General features: G+C 44.8%; 1 protein-coding gene and 1 non-coding gene across 14 annotated transcripts in view; both read right to left on the minus strand.

The window, feature by feature from the left end:
- Positions 1-24,469, minus strand: part of Cnot10 (CCR4-NOT transcription complex subunit 10) — a 49,218-nt gene that overhangs the window by 758 nt on the left and 23,991 nt on the right. For 9 of the 13 annotated variants that reach the window (XM_034484024.1, XM_034484026.2, XM_076917786.1 and 6 more), the window contains 8 exons: positions 23,313-23,515; positions 21,132-21,253; positions 19,867-20,043; positions 17,225-17,305; positions 7,403-7,516; positions 5,709-5,839; positions 4,887-4,922; positions 4,568-4,695 (listed from right to left, as the gene is read on the minus strand). In XM_034484024.1, coding sequence (XP_034339915.1) covers positions 4,568-4,695; positions 4,887-4,922; positions 5,709-5,839; positions 7,403-7,516; positions 17,225-17,305; positions 19,867-20,043; positions 21,132-21,253; positions 23,313-23,515 — 992 coding nt within the window. The remainder of the gene's footprint in view (positions 1-4,567; positions 4,696-4,886; positions 4,923-5,708; positions 5,840-7,402; positions 7,517-17,224; positions 17,306-19,866; positions 20,044-21,131; positions 21,254-23,312; positions 23,516-24,469) is intronic. The other 4 variants (XM_034484025.2, XM_076917782.1, XM_076917784.1 and 1 more) reach the window with 2 other exon arrangements.
- Positions 8,214-8,317, minus strand: LOC117693906 (U6 spliceosomal RNA). The gene has a single exon (XR_004604495.1). It is a non-coding gene; the product is annotated as a U6 spliceosomal RNA (small nuclear RNA).

Consider the following 24,469-nt stretch of genomic DNA (forward strand, 5'->3'; position numbering starts at 1 on the left):
CTCCAAGTCCCCAGAGACACTCTCCATGAGAAGCTGGCGAGCTGACTCCGAGCCCTGTTTTCAGGACCCCTTGGCACCTGTGCTGTCTCCCAGCTGCCTTTGCTTTTACAGAGTCTCATATTGTAGCCTAGGATGGCCTCACACTGAGTGTCCTGTGCTTGGAGCTGTGCTATTATTGCTTGGCTATTTGTGGCCAAAAGGGGATGACAGGCCTTCACCACAGGGTGATGCTCCTGCCTCATTCCCTGGGTAGAGGGTACAGGAACACGCCACCTCATTTAGCACAGCCTTTTCTGGAAGCTTACCTACTATTAAATTCAATATGTATTTTCCTCATGTATGGCATGAAAACGTAGGTTACCCAGCCTCCACCCATGTTCCAGCACTTCTTTTGGTTCCCCCACCCCTTAATTATTTTTTGAGACAGCAACCCCAGAGTATTCAACCAAGGATAACCCTGAACTTCTAACCCTGAACTCTACCTGGCTCAGAGTTACAGGTCTGTATTACTTTATCTGCTTAAAAAAAATTTTTTTTTAGATCAGTTTATTTTTATGTGTGTATGTATGTATGTACACAACATCCATGCCCAACAAACAGAGCAAGGCAGAAGAAACATCAGATCCTTGGGAACTGGAGTCATAGATGGTTGTGAGCCACCAGGTGGATGCTGGGAACCAAACCTCCTGAGTTCTTTGCAAGAATAAGTGCTTCCCCCCTCCCCCAGACAGGGTTTCTCGGTGTAGCCCTGGCTGTCCTCGAACTCAGAAATCTGCCTGCCTCTGCCTCCCAAGTGCTCGGATTAAAGGTGTGCGCCACCACTGCTTGGCTAAGAATAAGTGCTCTTAACAACTGAGCTATCACCAGGTGGTGGTGGCAGACCCCCTTAATCTCAGTAGATTAGGGGTCAGAGGCAGGTGGGTGTCTCAGTTCAAGGCCAGCCTGGACTACAGAGTGGGTTCTGAGATAGCCAGAGTTACAGAGATACCCTGTTTCAAAACAAAAGTCTCGACCCCCTCCCCCCCCCCCCCCCCCAAAAAAAAAAAAAAAACCCAAACCAAACCAAAGAAGCTGAGCAGTCTTTCTAGAGCCTAATTCCTTCCCTGTTTATCCTGTTGTACGTGGGGCAGTGCATGTGCCCCAGTCCACAGTGGAGGTCAGAGGACAACCGTACAAGCTGCTTTCACCAATGGGTCCTGGGGGAGTTGAACTTAGGCCATCAGGCTTGATAGCAACTCATCTTCCTGGTCCTGTTTTCCTCACAGAGGTCAGATCTGATTACTCCCTTTAGATCCCTGGAGCTGGAGTTACAGTGACTGTCAGCACCAGAGGTGGGTGTTCTATGCACTCTAACTGCTGAACCACCTCAGCTGCTCCACCAATTTGACTTTTTATCTTCCATCTCTTCTTGAAAGGGTCTCTTACTGCATAGCCATGGAATGTCTGGAACTTGCTATGTAGATCAGGTTGTCCTTAAATTCAGAGATCTGTGTGTCTGCCTTCCACTGAAGGCCACCGTGCTCAGCTTCTTGTTTTAAGATGGTTGCTCATCAAGTTGTTCAAGCTGACCCTAATATTCCAATCATCCTGCCTCAGTCATCCCTCAGCAGGAGGGGTTTCGGGGCTGCTCCACAGGCCGTAGTTCTCCTTTCCTCGGAGCTGTCTCTGCTGTACTGCACACTGCCGAGGCTACACTCGGAGCTCTCTGTTCGGAGCTGTCTCTGCTGCACTGCACACTGCCGAGGCTACACTCCGCTCACGTGACCAGCTAGCTCTACTCTTGTCTCTTCATGACAAAAATTTTTGGGGCAGTGTGGAGTATCAAGATAGTTTCTTTGGGTAGCAGTGACTGTTCTGGAACTCTGTAAACTAGATTGGCCTCAGACTCACAGTCTCACCTGCCTTTGCCTCTTGGGTGCTGGAACTAAAGGTGTGTATTAGAAGGCCTAGCTAGTTTGTTGAATTATTTGTTTTTGTTTGAGACAGGGTCCCTCTGTAGTTCTGGCTGTCCTCTTCAGGACAGATAACAGTTGCAGCTACAATACCATGTGCATGAAGACAGACATGGTGGGGCAGAGGCTTCACCCCCAGGACAAGGGAGGCAAAAGGAAGAACACAAGTTTGAGGTTAGCCTTGGCTACAAAGGAAGACTCTAGTTGAACAAACACACTATGTGCTTTCCTGAATGGAGTAACCTGCAGATGTAAGCAAAAATTGCCAGTGAATCTGTGTCAGCACCACAGCTCACCAGCAGTTCCCTCTGATGCTGGACTAAAAATGGGAGTCTGGTTGCTTAGATTACAGGTAAATTCCTTGTGTCTATCCCCTGGAGTCTTAGGGCTGTTTCCCCACTGCTTTGCCTCTTCCTTTAATCCAAGTAGGAAAATATTTTTGTACAAATACTTCTTCCCCCTCACCCCCCCCCCTTCAGTTTACTTGAGGCAAGGTCTCTCTCTGTAGCCCAGCCTAGCCTTAAATTTTTAGTAAGACTACCTGGGATTACTGGTGCATGCCACTATGCCCAGCTAAGACAGGAGACTCCCCAATGATAAACAAGCAAAGTTCACTCAGGTGGAAGATAGCAAGTGAACATGTGAACATAGGCTGGGAGGAAGTTTCCTTTGTATGACTGCTCTGTAAGGTAGACCCCTATCTGACAGGCAGAGAATGTGAAATGCTGGGGAGGCTGAGGGGATGGCAGGTGTGTGGCTGCTGCACATCTCACCCAGAGCTGAGCCACCTCTGCCTCCGAGCGCACCACCACGCCTGCCCGGAGACACTGCACTCACTCTCAAGATGCACCCCAGGAGTGGGGTGGGCACCTCCGTCTCCGATCACAGGTGGCTACAGCTAGCTCTAGACAGTGATGTGCGACCTCTGCCTGCAGGGGTGGCTGTATGTATGCAGGAGCACCACCGCACTTTGTGTATACTCACATGTTTATTCTTTGGGGTGGGGGAAAGGGATGTTGAGATGGATCGGGGTAAAGAAAATAACTAAGTTAATAACCTTAAGTTGTCTTCCAATTTACACACACGTGCACACACACACATGTGCATGGTATTACTCTTTAAATTCTATTTTCTCTTAGGGCTACTAAACACAGGTCATTTGCTGTAATTCTTTGCATGGACCACAGTCTCTCTCTCTCTCTAGCCTTTACTAGAAAAAGAGAATTCAGGGTAACAACTTTCTGAGACTTACTGGTACTTGGCTGCTGATTGTTCGGAATCATAGGTGGGAGATTTTGGAAGCTTCAGCTCAGAGCCCTTTCTGACTCTCCAAGTCTCTGTTCTGTTGCCCTAGACACGGTGGGCCTCCCAATTAACAATGGCTCTGCTACTGGATTAACCCAAAGAACAGAGACCAAAAACAAACCTGAGACCCCGACAGGACTGAATTCATCTGTCTCTTCCTGCATGGCAGTAGCCACGACCACCTGCCGTATGAGAACCTGAGCGGGACCAACACACTAACTGCAGATCAAAAGCCCTGCTGGCCACAGGGGCTGAGGTCAGAGGTCATCAGAAGGGTTGGTGCATACCAAGCTCCATCACTGACAAGACATTTCACCTCTCTGCAGTTTATAGCTCATGTGCCCAGCCCCTCAAAATTTCCCTGGAGAGGTCAGCAGCAATTGTTTGACTTTGTACTTGAAATACTGACCAAATACCATCAAACTCTCACATGATTGTTTTCCATGATATAGCCCATCGATTGTACACACACAAGGTCACCTGTGTGAGCCAACAGTGTATGGAAGCTGCCATGTCTCCTGGAAGTCGGATCAGTCTCAGTGTCAGTCTCCCTAATGACGTGAGAATGCAGGTTCTCTCATGATGTTTCTTTGTTTTGTTTCTTGAGACCGAGTTTCTCTGTGTAGCTCTGGCTGTCCTGGAACTGGCTCTATAGACCAGGCTGGCCTCTGCCTCCTGAGTGCTGGGATGGAAGGCATGCACCATGATAAACACCATGACCAAATCAATTTGGGAAGGAAAGGGTTTATTTCCACTTGCAGTTTACAGTCCATCATCCAGGAAAATCTGGAGGAACTCAGACAGGGAAGAACCCTGGAGGCAGGGGCTGATGCAGAGGCCATGGAGGAGTGCTGCTTACTGGCTTGCTCCTCATGGCTTGCTCAGTCTGCCTTCTTATAGAACCCAGGACACCAGCCCAGGGATGGCCTCACCTACCATCAATCAGTAAATAAGTAAATGTGCTATAATCAGATCTCATGGAGACATTTTTTCAATTAAAGAGTCCCAAATGATTCTAGTTTCTATAAAGCTAATACAATCCAGATAGCATGCAGGGTCTCACTGTGGCTCTGATGTCCTGTAGGTCAGCCTAGCCTTGAACTCAGAGATCTGCCTGTCTCTGCTTCCCAAATGCTTGGATTAAAAATGTGTCCCACCATGTTCCCAAGAATATTTTAAACCTGGAAAATATTTTAAGTGTTTAATAAACTGACCATAAACCTCAACCCAAAAATCACAAACTCCATAAACTCCCAGGTCCTCTAATGGCTGGTGTGTGTGAAGGCTGTCCGCTCCCCGTGTTCTCTCACCTGATGTAGACATTTCCGGGCCTTGTCGTACTCGCTCCTCAGGCAGTATGCACTGCCCAGGTTGAAGAGCATCACAGTCCGGGCAGAGTTGACAGAACTGGGGTAGCACTGAGGGGCACGCTTGCCAGCTGAGGAGAGAGCGCAGACACTGATGAAGGGAGGGGCTGTGCAGGGGCGGAGCGCACCACTCCAGGCTGAGCACTTGGAACCAAGCACTAATCCTCAGGCTGACAGATACACGAAGGACACAGAGATGCAGGGTCTAAATCTTTGGGATGCAGGCCAGGCTACTTAAGGATTTACAAAACTTCTTACTTACAGGATTCCATTGCTTCATTTTCACCCTTGTCTGATCCTACAAATACATGAAAATAAATCTGAGGGCAGGACAACAGCACATCTTCTAAACACCTAAGTTTCTTACCAAGTAGGAGCTTACTGAGTGCAAGTATTTGCGTTTGGTCTTGTGGAGGCTCTGTTAAAGGGGTCAGGATGCAACCTCACCACCACCCCATGGGAGTGAGTCATCACGAGGGGACCACATGGCTTCACATAGTCAGAAACTTAACGGTGACTGAAAATTGTTTGAAAAACCATGTCTCCATTCCCTCTTGCACAGTGGAATCAGTTCAAAGAAAAAAAAAAGTGTCAGAACCAAACCAAAATAAATCTTAAGCCAGGTGAGCTGGCACAAACATCTGCAATTCTAGCACTCAAAAGGTCCAGCCAGGTCATAGGATGGCATGAGCCCAGGAGTTTGAGCCAGCCTGGGCAAACAATCTCTTTAAAAGAGATGGGGGAGGGGTAGTGTGGGGTACGAGGAAGAAAGAAGGAAGGACAGATGGATGGAAGGAAGGGTAAGGTAAGGAGAAGGAAGGATGGAAGGAGGAAGGGAAGAGGGAATGGAAGGGAAGGGAAGAGTCCTAACATATCAGCCTCTGAGTGAGAATTTAGGCTATGTGACAAGGAGTTCCCAGCCTTACTTAGCAATTACTACATAGTAAGACTAGCCATAAACACAGAGAGCTGACTTCAAACTTCCTTCCCTTCACAACCATGCCCTTAGGTCCTACACATCCTGAATTACACAGGATGGAAGTGGCAACAGTGACCAGCTCTGATTAAATGTGTCCTCATTAACCTTGGTCCTGCTCATTTGAGGAGATCCCTAAGGAGACATCAGTGACATTCTCTGGGTTCAAGTGCGTAATGGCATCAGATATTCTGTCCAGGGAGATGAGGGCTTCTGCGGCATATAAATGGCCCAAAAATCTGAAATGAAAATGCAAATTCCAGTCTGAATAACAGGTCATCACAGAAATGCTTGAAGTATAGAGACACTGGGCATGAATTTCACATACTTCACATCCCTGACCTGAAAGCTAAACTTATTTAGGTTATCCTAACCCAGCAAGAAGGCTAACTCTTAACAAGCCTATATCCTGAATCCAACCCATGTGCTGGAGAGAGCTAAGTCTTGTAAGTTGTTCTCTGATCTCCACAAGCATACCACGATATATATGTACCACCTCAGTCACCATTTGTAGAAATACCACAGACAAACAAACAAATAAATAATACAATTAAAAAAACAACAGCTTGGGTGGTGGTGCACGCCCATTTGGGAGGCAGAGGCAGACAGATCTCTGAGTTCAAAGCCAGCCTGGTCTACAGAGTGAGTTCCAGGATAGACAGGGCTACATAAGAAACTCTATCTTGAAAACTGAACCAAACCAAACTAAAAACAAACAGACAAAAACCAAAACCCCAACAAAACAAAAACAACAAAGTCCAAGAACAAAAATATTGAAAGATCTGAGTTTAACCCCCATGAAGTGAGAAGAAGAACTAATTCCAAGCAAAGCTATCTTCTAAGCTCCGTATGAGCACCATGGAAAGCCCCATGCCTGCCATCTGACTGGCCATCTGTAATGTCATACCCCCACACCCATCACAGTGCCACGGCAGAACCCCTAAGAGATGCTGGCCTCCACGAGGTGGAGCATGAGAACTGCCTCTGGAGCTGTTCTCTGACTTTTCCTGGTGAGTGTGATACACATGCTGTGGCCCTTGCACACCTACATTTACACACATACTAGTAATAAATTAAATTTACAACCCCCTCAAACAAAACAAAACAGACAAAACCCACATCATAAGCCAGGCACAGTGGGGCACAGCTTTAGTCCTAGTACAGGTAGGCAGCCAGGCCACCCAGGGCCACATACTGAAGTCCTGTCTAAAAGGAAATAAAACCCTCAGTGTGACTCCATGTTTTCAAGGCTGCCTCAAGCCTTTAACTTCCGGTCCCTTTCCCCCCTCTACCCCCCCCCCCCGTGACCACCACTGCCAGGATAATATGCACATGTGGTCCATGTTATGTGGATGCTGCACCTGAACCCAGGGTTTCATGCATTCGAGGTAAGCACACTATGGACTAAGCTGAATTTGTGGGACTTTTTTGTTTTGTTTTTAAAAATAGGGTCCTGGTCTGGCTTTGAACTAAAAGCAACGAATCCGCCCGTCTTACCTTCTAGGTCCAGGCTTACAGTTATGAGCCATGATTGCTTGTCTGTCCTTCTTTCCTCCCGCCTTTCTTAACCTGAGACAGGGTCTCAAGTAGCTCAGGAAAACTTGGTAAGTATCTGACTGGCTCTGAATTCCTGATCCTCCTGTCTCCACCTCCTAATCACCTCCCGAGATTAACAAACAGTCTTACACCTGCCCATGTATTTTCTTCAGTGGCAAATATCCCACTGGAGAGCAAAAGCAAGACACATAGAGAGCAATCAGAAACTTTGAAACAAGCAAAAGTGCAGGTGAAGTCACACTTACTTAAGAGAGCCAGACAGCTTGGGCTGCTGCAGGAGCTGATCTGCATGGTGCAAAGCCATGAGGTTATCACCTAAGGCCAGAGCCACGTAAGCACTGCAAGCAAGGATGGAGCACCTACAACACAAAAAGAGGATTCCGGACTGGAGTTAAATGTGTGTCGACAGTGCCTTTGTCCAATACCAAAAGGCTGAGAAAACAAGTATCGGTGTAAGGACTGAGCAGACTGTACACATCTGTACAGGGGGAGGGGGGCTGGAAGACAGCAAGGGTGGGAAATGTAATTATACCATAATCTCAAAAAATAAACTAAAAAAATACAGGAAGAATAAGTAAAACAAAGGTTAAAGCATGAAGTGACATGTAGGACAACATATGTTTCCAAATATATTTTTCAAATATATATATATATGTATATGTATGTATGTATGTATGTATATATGTATTTCCATGCTTGGTAACACACTAGTGTCCCAGTATTAAGGAGAGACAGCAGGGTCTCAGGTTTGAGACCAGCTTGGGCTACATGGTGAGCCTGTAAAAATAGTTTTTTTTTTTTTTTTTGGGGGGGTGGGGTGGGGGTGGGGTTCGAGACAGGGTTTCTCTGTGTAGCCCTGGCTGTCCTGGAACTCACTCTGCAGACCAGGCTGGCCTCGAACTCAGAAATCCGATTGCCTCTGCCTCCCAAGCGCCGGGATTAAAGGCGTACGCCACCACTGCCTGGCTCCTATTTTTCCTGAGGTTATAATTACACCACTTCCCTCTTTTCTCCCTCCACACCCTCCCACGTAGACTGCCTTCCTTGCTCCCTTTCATACCCATGGCCTTTCCCCCAAATGTTCATGTCATCCTTTTACAGGGGCCATGCTAATCTCTGCACTGATCCAGCTCGAGTATATACGCTGCCAACTGGAGGATGGAAAAATGGTCTTACTCTGAAGTACAGACTGTCCTCAAACTTACAGTCTGGATGGGCCTTATACATGAGTTTCCCAAGTGCTGAATTACAGGCATGAGCCCCATTAACTGCTGAAACACAGGGTCTTACTCTGTAGTCTAGGCTGGCCTCAAAACTCACAGCAACTCTCCTGTCTCAGCTTCCCCAATGTTAGAGGATTGTACCACAAAAAGAAAAAAGTGCTGAGATACTTTGAATATGTCATCTACAGGCTCATGTATCTGCACACCGGGACGCCAGCAGGAACACTGTTTGGGGAGGATATGGAACCGTTAGGAGGTGTAACTCTGCTGGAGGAGGGGGTCACTAGGGGCAAGTTAGTGGCTTTACAGTCCTGCACCACCTTACTCGCTTACTGGTTGCTGGAATTTTCCACTGGTTTCAGGAAAGGGGGTTGCCCCATGGCTACTGTCCCTAGGGCAGGCAGCTCTTGGCTGGCAGACCAAGGAAGGGGAACAGTGACTGGTCGGGTTTATCTCGCCTTCAGAAGCATGTCAGTAGTTACATCTGCGAGACAAGGCTGCTTAGTACTTCTTTTGGCTTGTTTATTTGATCTTACTTATTTGGTTAAGTAAGTGGTGTTTTAAGACAAGGTCTCATGTAGCCCAGGTTGCCTCAGACTCCTTCTGTGGCTAAGGATGGTCTTGAACTCCCTATTAGTCTTGCCTCCATGTACTAAGTGTTGAGATTACAGACATGGGTCAGTGTATCTGGTTGTTTCAATTTTAATTGAGAAGAAGATATTGACTCATCCAGTCCAAACTAGTCTTCAACTCACTATGTAACTGAGGACAACTTTAATTTCTGATCGCCCTGCCTCCACCTTCTGACTGCCTCCACCTTCTGAGTACTAAGACTGCAGAGATCTGACTCCTTTGTGAAGCTGGAGATCTAGCCCAGGGCTTCACGGGTGCCAGGCAAGTCTTCCAACTAAGCCACATCAATTTTCCTACTCCTATTTTATTTTAAAACCTTTTTACTTGAATAAAACTATCTTGTGTGTGTGTGAACATGTATGTGCTATATTACATGGGTGGTGGCCAGAGACAGTTTGTCGGACAGGGGTGGTTCTCTCTTTCTACCATGTAGGTTCTAAGGACTGAACTCAGGTCTTAATGGTGGCATGCACTTTTCACCCAGTGAGCTAGCATGCATACGTCTGAGCTACCTTCCAGGTCAGGTCTAAACCCCTCTGTGGTTTTATTTAAAAACAGCAATCAGTGTTCATACATTCTCCAAGTACCCAGTGCACTCAGGAGGCAGAAGCAAAAGGATAGTATGTTTTTGGCCACCTGGGTTACACTTAGAAAAATAAAATAAAAGGAAGGGGGTGCTAGAGGTTGAGTACTGGGTGCTCTTGCAGAGGACCTGGGTTAGATTCCTAGCACTGTCTGTAACTCTAGGTCCAGGGGATAGGATACTTTCTTCTGACCTTCATAGGCACCAGGTACACACAGTGAAACCACACATATATATAAAGAAAAAAAAAATTAACAGACACACATGTATTGTTAGAAAGGAAAATAAAATTATTTAGTATTAGGATTGAATACAGACCCTTGCACATGCAGCCAGAGGATATATGTCTCCAGCAGCTGAAGAAGACCAGCAGGGTTTAAATGATGCTCACAAAGTTTAATCTTTTTTTTAATTCAGTCTTCTCGGTGGCTCTTCCAATGAAGGCAAAAAGTAAGTTCTTTAAGAGCAGCAGCACAGTTTTCTACACTTACACAATACTGCACTATTCTCTAGGAGGTATATAGGAAGCTGTTGAAGAATATGGGCCATGCCAAGCATGGTGGTACACATCTGTACTCCTAGCCATGGGGGCAGGGGCAGAGGCAGGGGGACAGTGCTCAAGGCCAGACTGGACTGTACAGCAAGACCCTGTCTCAAGAAAAACAACAAGCCGTGTGGGTTGGTGCACGCCTTTAATTACAGCACTTGTAGGGCAGAGAGGTAGGAACTCTGTGAGTTCGAGACCAGCCTGGTCTACAGAGTGAGTTCCAGGACAGCCAAGGCTACATAGAAAAATTCTGTCTTAAAAAAAAAAAAAAAAGAAAGAAAGAAAGAAAGAAAAGAAAAAAGAAAAAGAAACCCAAAAACAACAAAAACAAAAACTTCAACAGACCCCTCTTTTCTTGGCTCCCACAGCAAGTTGTAGCTCCTGGTGCCCAGAACAGGACCACATGAGGCAGGCTCACTGGGAAGTACCTGCCCTAGCCTTTCCTGACAGTAGGTGGCTATTACTGCTCCAGCCCACTGTCAAACTCATTCTGGGTCCAGAAATCAGTCATGTAAACTCTGCAGCAGGACAGTTCCAGCAAGCCCACACCATACCTATGTGTTAGAGAGTGAATGTTTCCTCAACCTTTACCATAGCACCATTAAGATTCTATTAATAAAAACCACCTCCTAAACCATTTAAATATGTCAATATAAACCCGGGGGCCAGGGATGGTTCAGCAGTAGATACCTTGGCTAACCTTCAGTCCTCAGCACCAATAATACAACAAATGTGGCTGGCACCCAGACCAAGAGCTACGGAATTAAGGCAGCTTCACTGCCCTGAATTAACTTTCATGATGCCTCTTCCTGAGGCCTGATAATCCACTCCAGATCACTTCTTACCACCCTCTCCACTCAGTTTCCTGTTAGAAAACAGTACTTCCCACAGGCTCTGAACAACAAAAAGAAACATGCCCTGCTCTACCTACTAAGCCCTTGCAGAAAATCATTTTACTTTTGATCATTGTTACTTAAAATACTTCCCATCCCCAACACACACTACACCCTGGAGTCACTGTCTGATCCGTTTTACCTGACGTTCAGTGGATCTGACAGCTCACTGGACTGGAAGATGGCAGAAGCAAGGGCAGAGACACTCAAGCTTCTGCCCCCTGTGGAGAATCTGACAAAACCCTCACTCCACAGCACATGCCCGAGGAGCTAGCTAAGTCCTCAGACAACAACTAGAGAGAGAAGGAAGGAAGAAAAGGCGAAGGGGACGACTATCTCCTTAAGCAGCAAGTCATACTCAGTGGCAGAAGTCGAGGTACTAAAAACCATCTGAAGGATAACCTGGGGACTAAAGGAAAGCGGGCCGGATACCGCAAACTCCAGCAAAGGTAAAAAAGCTGCATGGCTAAAATCACCATTTTCCAAAAGAAAATGTCTTTACAATGCAATTTCACAAGTATTATTTGAAAAATTGGCTAACAATACCAATACACAACAAAGTGAAAAATACAAGATTTTGAAGAAACAAAACTACAACAAACAGCCTCCAAACTACCAAGCTTATTCTACTTCTCTACAAGTAATTCAGAAAAAAATAATATACCTCTCAGCTACATTCTGACTCCTGATTCTCTTGCCTGTACCTCCAGAGTGTGACCACCATATCCTCTGTGCTGTGGTTGGGATCAGAAACAGGGCTTTTCACTTGCTAGGCCATCTACAGAATGAGCCACATCTACAGTCCCTAAAAGGCCCCTCCCACATTTTGAGTTCCGCTAAAGTAGCTTCAGCTGGCCTCTCCATTCACTTCCCTCAGCCTCCTAGGTCCTAGGATTACAAGTATGGACCTTATGCCAGGTTAAACCACCCACACCTATAGGAGACAGGGTCCTACTACGTAGCCCTGGGTCAGCCTGGAACTTGTTAAGTAGTCCAAGCTAGTCTTGAACTCATAAAATCGGCTGGCCTCTGCCACACTAGCTCTGGGTTAATGGTGTGAGCCACCGCATTCTGTATTCTCAGAATTCCTTTTTTTTTTTTTTTCCTGGAGGCACATGGGATGGTGCAAAGGTGGACACAGTGCAAATAGGTACAGGACAGGGCGGGCTCTTTTCTGGAGAATTTACTGGATAGGCGTGCTTTAGCAGGACCATACTCAAGTCATAAGATACCTGTAACTTTAGCACTGGAGATGCTGAGACAGGAGGATCACTATGAGTAACACAGTATGACTATATAGCAAGTAGAAATGAACAAAATAAAAAAGCCAAAAATCGCCAGGCAGTGGTGGCGCACGCCTTTAATCCCAGCACTTGGGAGGCAGAGGTGGGCGGATTTCTGAGTTCGACGCCAGCCTGGTCTACAGAGTGAGTTCCAGGACAGCCAGGGTTACACAGAGAAACCCTGTCTTGAACACTCCCCCCCCCCCAAAAAAGCCAAAAATCAATTGAAATGGGGAGGGGTAGGTTGGACCCTAAGAAGGACAGTACAGAAAAGACCAGGCAATGCAAACGACCTAGCAGATCTCACCTACTCCAACCCTGCCCTGGGACAAATCTCAAGACCAATATAACCCTTAAACATGCTTGTCTCCTGCACTGTGCATGTTCTCAGTTATCAGTTGGACTCCTTTTCTGAACAACAACAATCCTTGGGGGAGTCTTTTGAATCGATGGAGGAAGAACTCAAAGGGTGTCATGCCAGGATCTAGGGAGTTACCTAACCTTCTGTGATATTTGTACAACCAGTTACAACCAGGCCTAATTATGTCTGTCTTGAACATTTCCTTTTATCCAATTTGGGACCTCTTACTAAAAAAGACAAATTAGAACTCATTTTTACTTTGTGTGCTTTGATTTTAACTTCCTGTACAGATGTTTCCCATGCTGGTTCCTGTACTTTCCTATACTTCCCTAGTACTGCTGTTGTCTTTTCCAGATCCCGGAATCCTTGATTCAAAGATGTGTACAATCTTAAATTATGTGCATAAATTAGGTGCATATGCATGCAGGTGTATTGAGTACAGGCAAAACACCCATATACAGCTAAAAAAAAAATAGACCCAGCACTTGGGAGGCAGAGGCAGGTGGATTTCTGAGCTGCCTTGTGGGTTCTGGGATTTAACCCAGGTCCTCTAGAAAAGCAGCCAGTGCTCTTAACCACTGAGCCATCTCTCCAGCCCCCTATTTTTAACATTAAATAAAATTTTAGAGGTGCTGAGCATAGAACACAAGGTCTAGGACATACAGGCCACCAAGTCTCAACCAGCCATGATCCATTTATGTACAATAATAGTATCCTTTGTTGTTGTTTTATTGACCTTATGTGTGTATGTACCATGTGCATGCAGGAGGGAGCCTATGGAGTCCAGAAGAGAATATCAGATCACCTAAAACTGGAATAATAAACCAGCCTACATAAAGACAAATAGAAAGCATCTCTGTAGGCTTAAGTTTTTAAAAAAACCTATTTTAAATAAGGGTTCTTAAATGTTTTAATTTCTCTTCTAGCCTATCACCCACCAAGATAGTGAAAAGGAAAGGTTAATAGAGCAAAGGAGGATGTGCACCTGTTTAGAAATATTTTTGGGGGCCGGGCAGTGGTGGCGCACGCCTTTAATCCCAGCACTTGGGAGGCAGAGGCAGGTGGATCTCTGAGTTCGAGGCCAGCCTGGTCTTCAGAGTGAGTTCCAGGACAGCCAAGGCTACACAGAGAAACCCTGTCTCTAAAAACAAACAAAACAAAACAAAATTTTGGAGCAAATCTAATCTGTGTTGTCAGGATATCAGCAGTTTAATTTACACAAATCAGTAGCAGCAGTTCTCAAAAAATACCATTTACAAATTAGTAATGGCAGTTTGATCTAGAAGAAACCCAAAGGCTCTGCTAACAGGCCTGAGTCTGCAAAAGTGGCAAGAGGCCGCCAGAACACCACCAGGTTTTTTTGGTCTCTATGAAGTCATGACAAACAATGACCAACAAAGAATAGTAAGGCGTACCAATTTCACCCAGCATCAGCAGCAAAGGCCAGTGTCAGCAAAGCCCAGCGATGCCCAGTAAAGAACAGTGAGGTGTCCCAATGCCATGCACTGTCAGTCACTAGACCTTGGTATGTTTATATCCTTTCTAAACATCATGTGTTCTCTCAAGGATCTGCTCTAGTAAAATTTCATGGCTTTTTTCTAGGCTGCCTCCAGAAAAACACCACCTGTCTGTTCTTAGTAAAACATCTAACCGTCTGTTTCAGCAAAAATATCCTCTCATAAGACAGTTTTCAGAAAAACATCACGTGACACAACTGAGTCTTTAAAGAAACCAGAAATTTACATCTGTTTCAGGTGTTATGACTATCTGCAACTGTTCCTTTTCTTCAGGAGGTTGCTACAACCATTTTGCAATCCAACTTTTGTGTCAAAAGGTTATTGTAACTTGTTACAACTACCGTGCAACCATGTATTTGTTCAAGAAGGTTAGGACTTATTTGCCAGCCAAATGCCACAGGTGGAAACTCCCTAGTCCTGAGCTATAAAACCCTTGTCTTCCCCAAGTCCAATGTTGGCATCTTGAACCCTGTCTTCAGGGGAGGCAGCCTGTGCACACAAATAAAAAAGCTTGCCTTAATGACTTTGGCCATGATGATTTGGGTCAGTGGTCTTTTTCACATCTTTGGGACAAACAGCTGTGAGCTACAACGAGGGTGCTGGGAATTGAATCCAGGTCTTCTAGAAGAGCAGCCAGTGCTTTTAACATCAGAGGCAGCTCTCTAGTTTTATTTTTTTTTGAGACTCGGTATCCTCATTATACATCCTAGGCTGGCCTGAAAGTCAGAGCTCTCTACCTCTATTCATTGAGTCCTAGAATATAAAGCAAGTGCCATCCTGTGCTCACATTTTTTTTTAATTTTATTTTTAATAGTGTGTGTTGTCATGTACATATTAGCAGGAACTCTTGGAGACCAGAGAATGGCAAGAGATCCCTTTGAGCTGAAATTACAGTAGGTTGCGAGCTACCTGACTTGGGTGCTGGAACACCAGTTCTTGGGAAGAGCAACAAGTTTTTTATTTTTATTTATTTTTTTAATAAAGTAAACCTTTATTTTTTAAAGATTTATTATGTGCACAGTATTCTGCCTGTATGTAATGATGACTGCAGGCCAGAAAAGGGCATCAGACCCCATTATAGATGGTTGTGAGCCACCATGTGGATGCTGGGAATTGAGCTCAGGACCCCTGGAAAAGCAGTCAGTGCTCTTAATCGATTTTTAAAGATTTGTTTGTATTATCTCATGTGTATGAATGTTTTGCCTATATGTATGATAGAGGCATGAGACCCTGGAACTGGAGTTACAGGTGGTTTTGGGTAACCATGAGTGATGGGAATCCAATCCAGGTCCCTCACAAAATTCTTCAACCCCCAGTATGTGCCTTGAAACACTAAAACCACACCTCCAGCCCTATAAGTTAATCCTTAAACACTGCCTAACTGGGGGAAGTCAGTATTTTTAAAAGGATGCACCTTGACTTTATGTGTATGAATGGTTTGTGTGTGTAAATGTGCCCCATTTGTGTACCTGGTACCCACAGAAGCCAGAAGATGGCCTCCCACTAACTCCTGAAACTGGAGCTAACAATGCTGTGAGCCGACGGACTGTGAAACTAAACCTGGGTCTCCTCTGGAAGAACAGCAAGTGCCGTTCAACGAGGAGCCGTGTCTCCAGCCCTGTTTCTATTTCTCTTTGTTTTTTGAGATAGCGTTCCTCTATTTTATACTCCTGGGTGTCTTGGGCCTTACATGTGTACACCAGATATATGCCTCTGAACTGGTGGGATCAGAGGCAGGAACCACCATATCTGCCTCTTTCTTTTCTTTGAAGACAAGGTGTTATCTATTCTAGGATGGCTTTATATCCAAGGATGTCCCTGACCTTATCCTCCAGCCTCCACCTTCACCGTGCTGTGGTTACAGGCCTGTGTGACCAGGGATAGCTTTGGGGATAAAAACCCAGGACTTTGTAAATGTCAAGAAAGCATTCTACCAACTGAACCACATCCCTAGCATCTAGATGTTTTTGAAAAAAACTGATTTAACACAGAATCTCATAGCTACCTCAACTATCGCCTGCCTTTAGCCTGTCTAGAATGACGTTTTTAGACTTGTCTTATGTGCAAATGAAGAATTGAAACTCGGGCTGGTGAGATAGCCCAGAGGTTAAGAGCACTTGGCTGTTCTTCCAGAGGTCCTAAGTTAAATTCCCAGCAACAGATGGTGGTTTATAACCATCTATACTGGATCTGATGCCCTCTTCTGGCCTGTAGACAGAATAAATGCAGGCAGAATACTGTGTATATAAGTAAATAAATCTAAAAAAAAAAAAAAAAAAAAAAAAAAAAAAAAAAAAAACAACTCAAGAGATTGATCATATATCTTAAAAAATAGTCAGGATGACTTATCCACATTGGCTATGTTGGAAATAGGAAAAGGCCCTGTATTGATACCTTCATTGTTACTGAGCACAAAGAGATGACTTGGTAGGGAAAAGTCTTTACTGGCTAAACCATCTTGCTGGCCCAGTGATATTAAAAGATTAAAAACAAACAACACCAACAAAACCCACCACCACCACCAAAACCCCAAACCCAAAAGCACTTGGGAGGCAGAGGCAGGCCAACTGCCAGACCTGCTGCTTCCTGAACTGGATTAGTGCATTTGGTAGATTTTAGTGCTCTTAAACCCTGAGCCATCTCTTGTCCTATTTTTGAGATTTTTATCTTTGTTTTCTTCAGTCCTTTTTTTTTTTTTTTTTTTTAACATATGAGCTAACATCCTTTGTTCAGCTCATTAGAAAACTTAACTTTTTCAGAGAAGAAACTGTTGTCCACTAAGAGCCAACCAGGATCGTGTAACTTGGGGTGGGGCTTAGTTCAATGGTAGAGATGAAGCACCTGCCCATCATGCACAAATCCTTGGCTACCTCCCCAGCACCTGGATTGTTAGGTCATGTAGGATGCTCCCAGACAGTGCAGACCCAACACAGTGGGGTCCCTGTGTACAGGTCCTTACATCCATGTGTGATGAGGCCAAGGGCAGTGTGCTCATCACAGTGGATGCTTGCTGCCTCAGGTACTCACTTGAGGTTTTCTAATTCCTGTTTCCTCAGCGGAGAAGACGGTGGAGCAGGAATGAACTTATCTCCATCATGGCTTTTACTGCTGAAAGACAAAGACTGACTCTTAGGTATGAAAAGACCAGTGTGCAATCTGTTCTCCCTTTCCTACTCCACCACGCCAACCCAGCTCTGACAACAAAGTCTGCAAGTGGGAGTAATGAATGCATGAAGACCTAGCACTACAAACATGCTAACTCCATACAACCAACTTGTCCTACGTATTTCCCATAGTACACAACTGTACTTTTACAATCTCTAGCTGCAAACATCTCTACTACTGTATAAGTACCTTCACATACTTTAACTTTTTCTTCAATAAAAAAATTTTAAAACAACAACAACAACAAACCAATAAAAATATTAAAAAAAAAAAAAAAAAAAAAAACCTTTTTCTTTTCCCTTTTCTTTTTTTTGTTGGTTTTTCTAGACAGGGTTTCTCTGTGTATCCATGGCTGCCCTGGAACTCACTCTATAGGCCAGGCTAGGGCCTCAAACTCAAGTGATGCGCTACCTTCTGCCTCCCAAGTACTAGGATTAAAGGTGTGCACCATCACTGGCCAGCTCAAAATTTCTTTAGTAAATTAACTGTTTTGTGGTTCAGTTGACAAAGTGCTTGTCTAACACACATAAAAGCATGTCTCCTGATAGCTGGGTCAAAAGGTGTGGCCACCACCACCACATCTAGCTGGTATGTTTAAAAAAAAAAAAAATATATATATATATATATATATTTATATTTTAAATGTGTGTATGGGATTATCTGTGGTCGTAGATGCACTATGGAGCACACATGGTGGCTTGCCTGTCTCTGTCTCCCAAGTGCTTGGGTTAAAGGTATATTCCACCATAGCCCAAGTTGGCTCCTAAAATAGTCAACAAATGTAAAAAAAAAAAAAAAAATTGCTGTCTCTGACACCCACAAGACTTCAAATATCCCCACTGTTAACCTAACAGTCTTTCTCTTCTTTCTTATTTCTTCAGACAGGGTTTTGTTACGTATCTCAGGCTAGTATACAACTTGTTGTCCTTCTGCTGCCCAGAACTGGACTACAGGTGTGTGCCATCATGTCTGACTCTGGTCTCAAAGCCGCTCCTTAAAGAAATAAGATCCTATCTTGTCTCCAAGTACTCTGCTCACTTAGCTTGTTTCTCTTCAGAAACTGTCTCCTTTGGTATGAGTGAACTTTGGAACTGCTGGAGGAAGCTTGGGAAGCTATCTAAAGGACAGACAGGCTTGCTAAAGAAGTCCCGAAGGACTTTTGCCAAGGGGGGTACATTGGTTAGTTTTTTTGTGAAATTTGACACAAGCTAGAGTAACTTGGGAAGAGCGACCTCAACTGACAAGGCCTAGAGGGTAAGTCTGTCGGGCATTTTCTTGACTGCTGCCTGATAACAGAAGGAACCAGACCACTGTGGGTGGTGTCAGTCTGGGCAGATGCTTCTGGGTTGTATAAAAAAAGCAGAGTGAGCTATGGAAGCAAACCATGTGGAATAAGCCTTCGAGCAGAGTTCTGTAGGAGGAGGTGCTGATACTGAGGTCTGGATCCCTAATTGGTTAATGATTTGGTCAATAAAGGGGTCCAGGAGCCAATTCTTGGGCAGAAGGGACAGGTGAAATTTCCGGGTTCCAGGAGGAGAAGGAGATGAAGAAAAAGTCGGGGCTTTTTGGCCAGGTTTTGGAAGGAGAAGCATGAAACAATCACATAAGATCTTGGGGAAGCTAGAACCGGCGGCTGCTGTCACTGGAGGTTTTCGGAGACTAGCTACTGTACTAGGTACAGGCTAGCTGATAAGTTTAGAGCAGGAGATTCTGTGCCTAGCAATTGTGCTAGTAGGTAAATTCTACTGAGTGAGATGAGTGTTTACCATCTGAGGAACAAAGGTGGGGAGACATAGAAGCCAGGTTGGTTATGGTAGCTTGGCAAAGCTAAGCCAGGAGGAACACAAAAAAAGCTGAGAGTGAGCTGGTAGAGCGAGCACAGCAGCTCCTAGGCAAGCTGGGAGTGAGGCTAGTGGCAGCCCCGCTTGGAGCTAAGCCAGGAGGGGCCAGAACGAGGGCTTGCTGTCAAGGGCAAAGGCAGGGGCATGTTTTTTAAAAACACATGCAACAGAGTTCTTCTTCAGCTTCTGCCTCAGCTCCTGTCCTAGTTTCCCAAAATAGTATGCAATCAAGACCAAACCCTTGCCTTCCCATGGTGGGCTGAGTAGGAATGGCCCCTTTAGACTCATGTATCTGAATGCTTAGTCAGGATTAGGAGGTGTGGCCTTGTTTGAAGTGTGTCACTAAGGGTGGGCTTTGAGTGTCCAAAAACTGAAGCCAGGTCCCAGCATCTCCTTCTTCCTGCTGCGGTTGGATCCAGATGTAGAACTCAGCACCATGTCTGCCTGTGTGCCACCCACCACACTGCCTACCATGACAAGAATAGACTAAACCTCTGAAACTGTAAGTAGGCACCAACTAATGCTTGACTAGAATTGCTATTGCCATGGTGTGTCTTCACAGCAACAGACACCTTACGACACTGCCCATGTTGCTTTAGGCCACAGTGTTACAGCATGACAGCAGTAGAGAGCGACAGGGTAGAGTGTCAGTAGGAGGCATACCTGCACGTCTCACTGCTCTCGCTGCTTTCTGCGTTCCCTCCAAGCTGGCTGCTGCTCTTGGAGCCATTTTCCTGTTTGGGATCTTGCTGTTCTTCAGGTAACAGCAACAAGGCATTTCTGAGACAGATGGCTGCAAACTCCACACTGGCTACAGGAATGGCTGAAGACTGTCCATCACTTCAAAGAACAAGACAAATAAGCTGAACAGACTGTAGAAAAATAAACCAGACTTTGCTGCTATAAGGAATCATTAACTGTGATGGCACATGTCTTTGACCCCAGCGCTTGGAGGCAGAGGCAGGCGGACCTCTGTAAGCTTAAAGCCAGCCTAGTCTACACCTCCTAATCCTTAAATAGTACCACTCCTTGTTGACTAAAACAGAGAAATCCTATCCCAACAAAATAAAACAAAACAGAATCATTAACTGTTACGGAACTTTCTCTAATGGACAAAAAAATTAACAAAAACTGTTATAAGCAAATGATAAAGAACCCAACCCCGAATCTCATACAAGACATAAAACTACAAAAGACTGTAAACACATCCATCAGAACAGGATGAGACCACACTGTCAGTACTAATTCGAGAGAACTGTAGAGGAAGCCAGTAGAGCAGAGGAAGAACAATTATGCTAAGAACCCAAAGGGTGTGTGGTGGGCTGGGGACAGTTCAGCAGTGAGGATCACCGGCTGTTCTTTTAGAGGTTGACTTCCAGCACCCACATGGTGGCTCAGAACTATGTGTAACTCTGTTCCAGGAGACTTGAGGCTCTCTTCTGAACTCCATAGGAACCAGGCATGCATGTGGTATACATAAATGCCCACAACATATCCCCCTAAGAAACTTAAAACCTAAGTCAGCCCATGATCAACACTGTTACAATTTTTTGCTTGTAAATATTTTTAAGCAGAGGTTGGCTGAATCCTTGACAATGGTGAGGAGCGGCAATTCTCTAGAAAGCAGACATGATCTACAAAGGAGACACAAAAAAGCCCTCTTTTGGACATTCCGATTCTTGGCGATGAACAGTCTGCTTCCTTAGGATCTGGACAGTTTCAGCACCCAGATGCACTAAATCATAATTAGAGTAGACAGACCAACTCACTCAGTGTGGGCCAGTCCAGTTTACTGATATAGCAATAAAATGTCATCATAGAGAAATGTCACCTCCTGTGAAACGATCAAACCCAAGCTACTTCCCACTAAAACCACAGCATTAACAGTGTTATTATAGAGACCCAGTGGCTCATGGCAAACTACTTACTTGTAGACAGTGTTCTGAATAGACTGTGATGCCAAAACAATTTTCCGGTGATATCCTTGACCAACAATAGACTGTACAATTCCCTTTTTGGTGGGAAGACCTTTAGTTTCTTGCTCAGAGGTCTAGAAAACAAAAAATACTTAAGATAAAATGTAAAGAAATTGTAAGAAATGGCATAAAATATGATCAAATAATTTAAGTATTTTTAAAAAAGATTTCTTTATTTTATTTATGAGTAGTACACTGTAGCTGTTTCAGACCCAGCAGAAGAGATCATCAGATCCCATTAGAGATGAATGTGAGCTAACCATGTGGTTGATGAGAATTGAACTCGAGACCTCTGAGCCATCTCTCCAGCCCCAATTATTATGTTTTATAAATGTATTTCTTTTATGTACACAAATGTTTGCCTGTTGCTGTGAGTATGTATCACATGTGCACCCGGTGCCTGCGGAAGCTGAAGAGGAAGGGCATTGGATCCCCTGAACTACAGGCAGTCATGTACCACCATGTGATTACTGCAAACCTACCTTATGTTCTTTGCAAAAGAAGCAAGTGTCCACCTCTCCAGCACAAAATTCTAGAATTATTAAGAGTGTGTATTTTGTGTGTGTGAGACAGGGTTTTGTTCTGTAGCTCAATTGACCTCAAAACTGCAATTCTCCTGCTTCAACCTCCTGTGTGCTAGGATTACTGTCATAGCCACTTTGTGACACCACACCCTGATGTGTATTTGTATGTGTGATGCATATGTGTGTGTTTGTGGGTCTGGAGGCCTGAGGGTAAGATGTGGAGAAGTGCTAGGTTTTTCTCCTAGTTGTTTATTGAGGCAGAGTCTCTCAATAGAACTGTGGTGGTTTGAATTGGTATGGCCCCCATAGACTCGTGTGTTTCAATGCTTGGCCACAGGGAGTGGCACTACTAGGAGGTGTGGCCTTGTTGGAGTAGGTGTGGCTTTTGTGGAAGCTGGCTTTGAGATAGGTAATATATGCTTAAACTATGCCCAGTGTGGTACAGAATCTTCTCCCTAAAGTCTTTTGTAGAAACTTTTTTAAAAAGCTAAAGTGCAGGAGAGCTGACTCAGTAGTTTAGAGCACTTGTCGCTCTTGCAGAGGGTTCTGGTTGTTTCCAGCACCCACATGGCAACTCAAGTTTCAGGGGCTCTGATGACCTTTTCTGGCCTCTGTGGGCTGCACACACATGTGGTGCACACATACATAAGCAGAGAAAACACTCATATACATAAAAATAAATCTTAACAGTGAAGACCTCAAAGTATAGGGCTAAAGAAGTAGCTTAGTGGTTGAATACTTTCCCGTTATGCACAAGGCTCTGAGTTTGAACCAGCACGTGTACACACATGCTCGCTTGCTCTATCCCCCCACCCCACCCCAGTACATCATCAAAGCCTTCCAAGAAGAGCATTAGTCCCCACTCTGCTGCATTCATGTCAACTACTTAAACACTGGGTGCGAAACTGCCCCCCACACAGGGACTTCTTTTAAACCCTTGGTTCTTTCACCCGCTCATCAGTCCTGGGTAGCAACTTATATCTAAGTAGATATTGAGTAACTATTCTAATTGTGTGGGCATCTTGTTAATTAAGCATTTCCAAATATATAAATCCACTGGATAATCTTTAAGTGTTAAGAGTCTCATTTATACCAGGTACTGCGGGCATAGTGGGAATGGTCTGGGCTCAGCTGAGCATTGGGACAGCATGGTAGATTGGCAGAGCCATCCCCAATGCTGGGGTCTAGTTGTGGCATGCTTCTAGCTGTGGTGCACTTGGCTTCTGGCCACTTCTAGTGCAGAACATGGCAGCTGGAGCTAAGTAGAGCCGCTCCACTGCTTCGATAGCCAGCCTGTGCTGTGGCATTTCTAAATATCACCCATTACAATGAAGTCTTAGATTCTCAAGTATCTTTTGCTTTCCAGGTACCAGTACCTCCCTCCCCACCCCCCCTCTTTTTCTTTTCTTTTTTTTTTTTTTTTTTTTGGTTTTTCGAGACAGGGTTTCTCTGTGTAGCCTGGGCTGTCCTGGAACTCACTCTGTAGACCAGGCTGGCCTCGAACTCAGAAATCCGCCCGCCTCTGCCTCCCAAGTGCTGGGATTAAAGGCGTGCGCCACGACTGCCCAGCAGAAATAGAGGTTCAAAGAGCTCCTCAAACAGCACTCACCCCTTTATTGGCAGCAATGCAACACTCAGCCAGTCGTAGCCAAAGACGAGGATTCGCATGATACACCTGAACAGCTTCAATAAGACACTCAAAGGCAGCAAGAGGCCTCCCGATATGCAGCAGCTGGATCCCACAGTTATACAGCAGCTCATACCTTTTGTTGGTCAGCAATGTACACATGGGTCTTCCAGAAAACTTTTTGCCTTGTGATAAAATTTGGAGAATAGAGCAAGTAAACACTTCCATGTTTAGTACCAGTAACTCCAATGTGAAACTGTAACTGTTCTCTCCAAGGTGGTTTCTCCATGCCTAGCTCCACAAGTACTTGACAGTCATGTCAGATGTCTGTGCTAGGAAGGACGGAGATGTCCTTGCTTGTGTCAGCTCTTCTGGCAGTGTTGCTTCAGGGAGGCAAAGAGCTGAGGTGGGTCACTGGCTTTCTGAACTATATAGCACCTTACCCTCCTTCAGATTGCTTGGCCATTTTGTTACCATGTGCTACACCTTCTCAGTGACTCAGAGTCTACAATACAATCACTTGCCACTTAAAATATATTTTTCATCAATTAAATAGGTGTTAAAACTTAGAAAGTTGCTTGATTTTAAGCAGTTCTGATCAAAGATCCATATAATCTGAATGTAAATGACAAACTTCAGCAAGTTGCTTTAAGGCTATTAGATGCCACCAAAACATCACTTGAGAAGTTCTGCCAACAATTTATAATAATGCTAGCCCACAGTTAAGAAATCCTAATGACTAATCAAAACTGGATTAAAACCATACCATGCAGGATTACTGATTCAAGTCCATAACAAACTGAGGGTAACGAAATTATTTTGGTCTTTTCTTACTTTCCGTCATGTTTATGTGATCTCATGTGTGTATTTGTGTGTACATGTGGAAGCCCAAGCTTGAGGTCAAGAATCTTCCTCAATCTTTCTTTTGTCTTATTCTTGCAGGCAGGCCTTTTAATGAAACTGAGGCTCCCTGAAAGCGCTGGTCAGCTTGCTCCAGGATCTCATTTTTGCTTTCTAAGGCTGGAACTACTCTCCAGAGCCACGTCTGTCCACTGGATGGCTGCTAGTCCTTTGATTATGACATCTTAAAGCAAAACTTGTCTTTTCCTCCAGGCCCTGAATGTATCCCACCTTCCAGA

Source organism: Arvicanthis niloticus, chromosome 21 (genome assembly GCF_011762505.2).
Source record: "Arvicanthis niloticus isolate mArvNil1 chromosome 21, mArvNil1.pat.X, whole genome shotgun sequence".
In the NCBI taxonomy this organism is placed as follows: Eukaryota; Metazoa; Chordata; class Mammalia; order Rodentia; family Muridae; genus Arvicanthis; species Arvicanthis niloticus.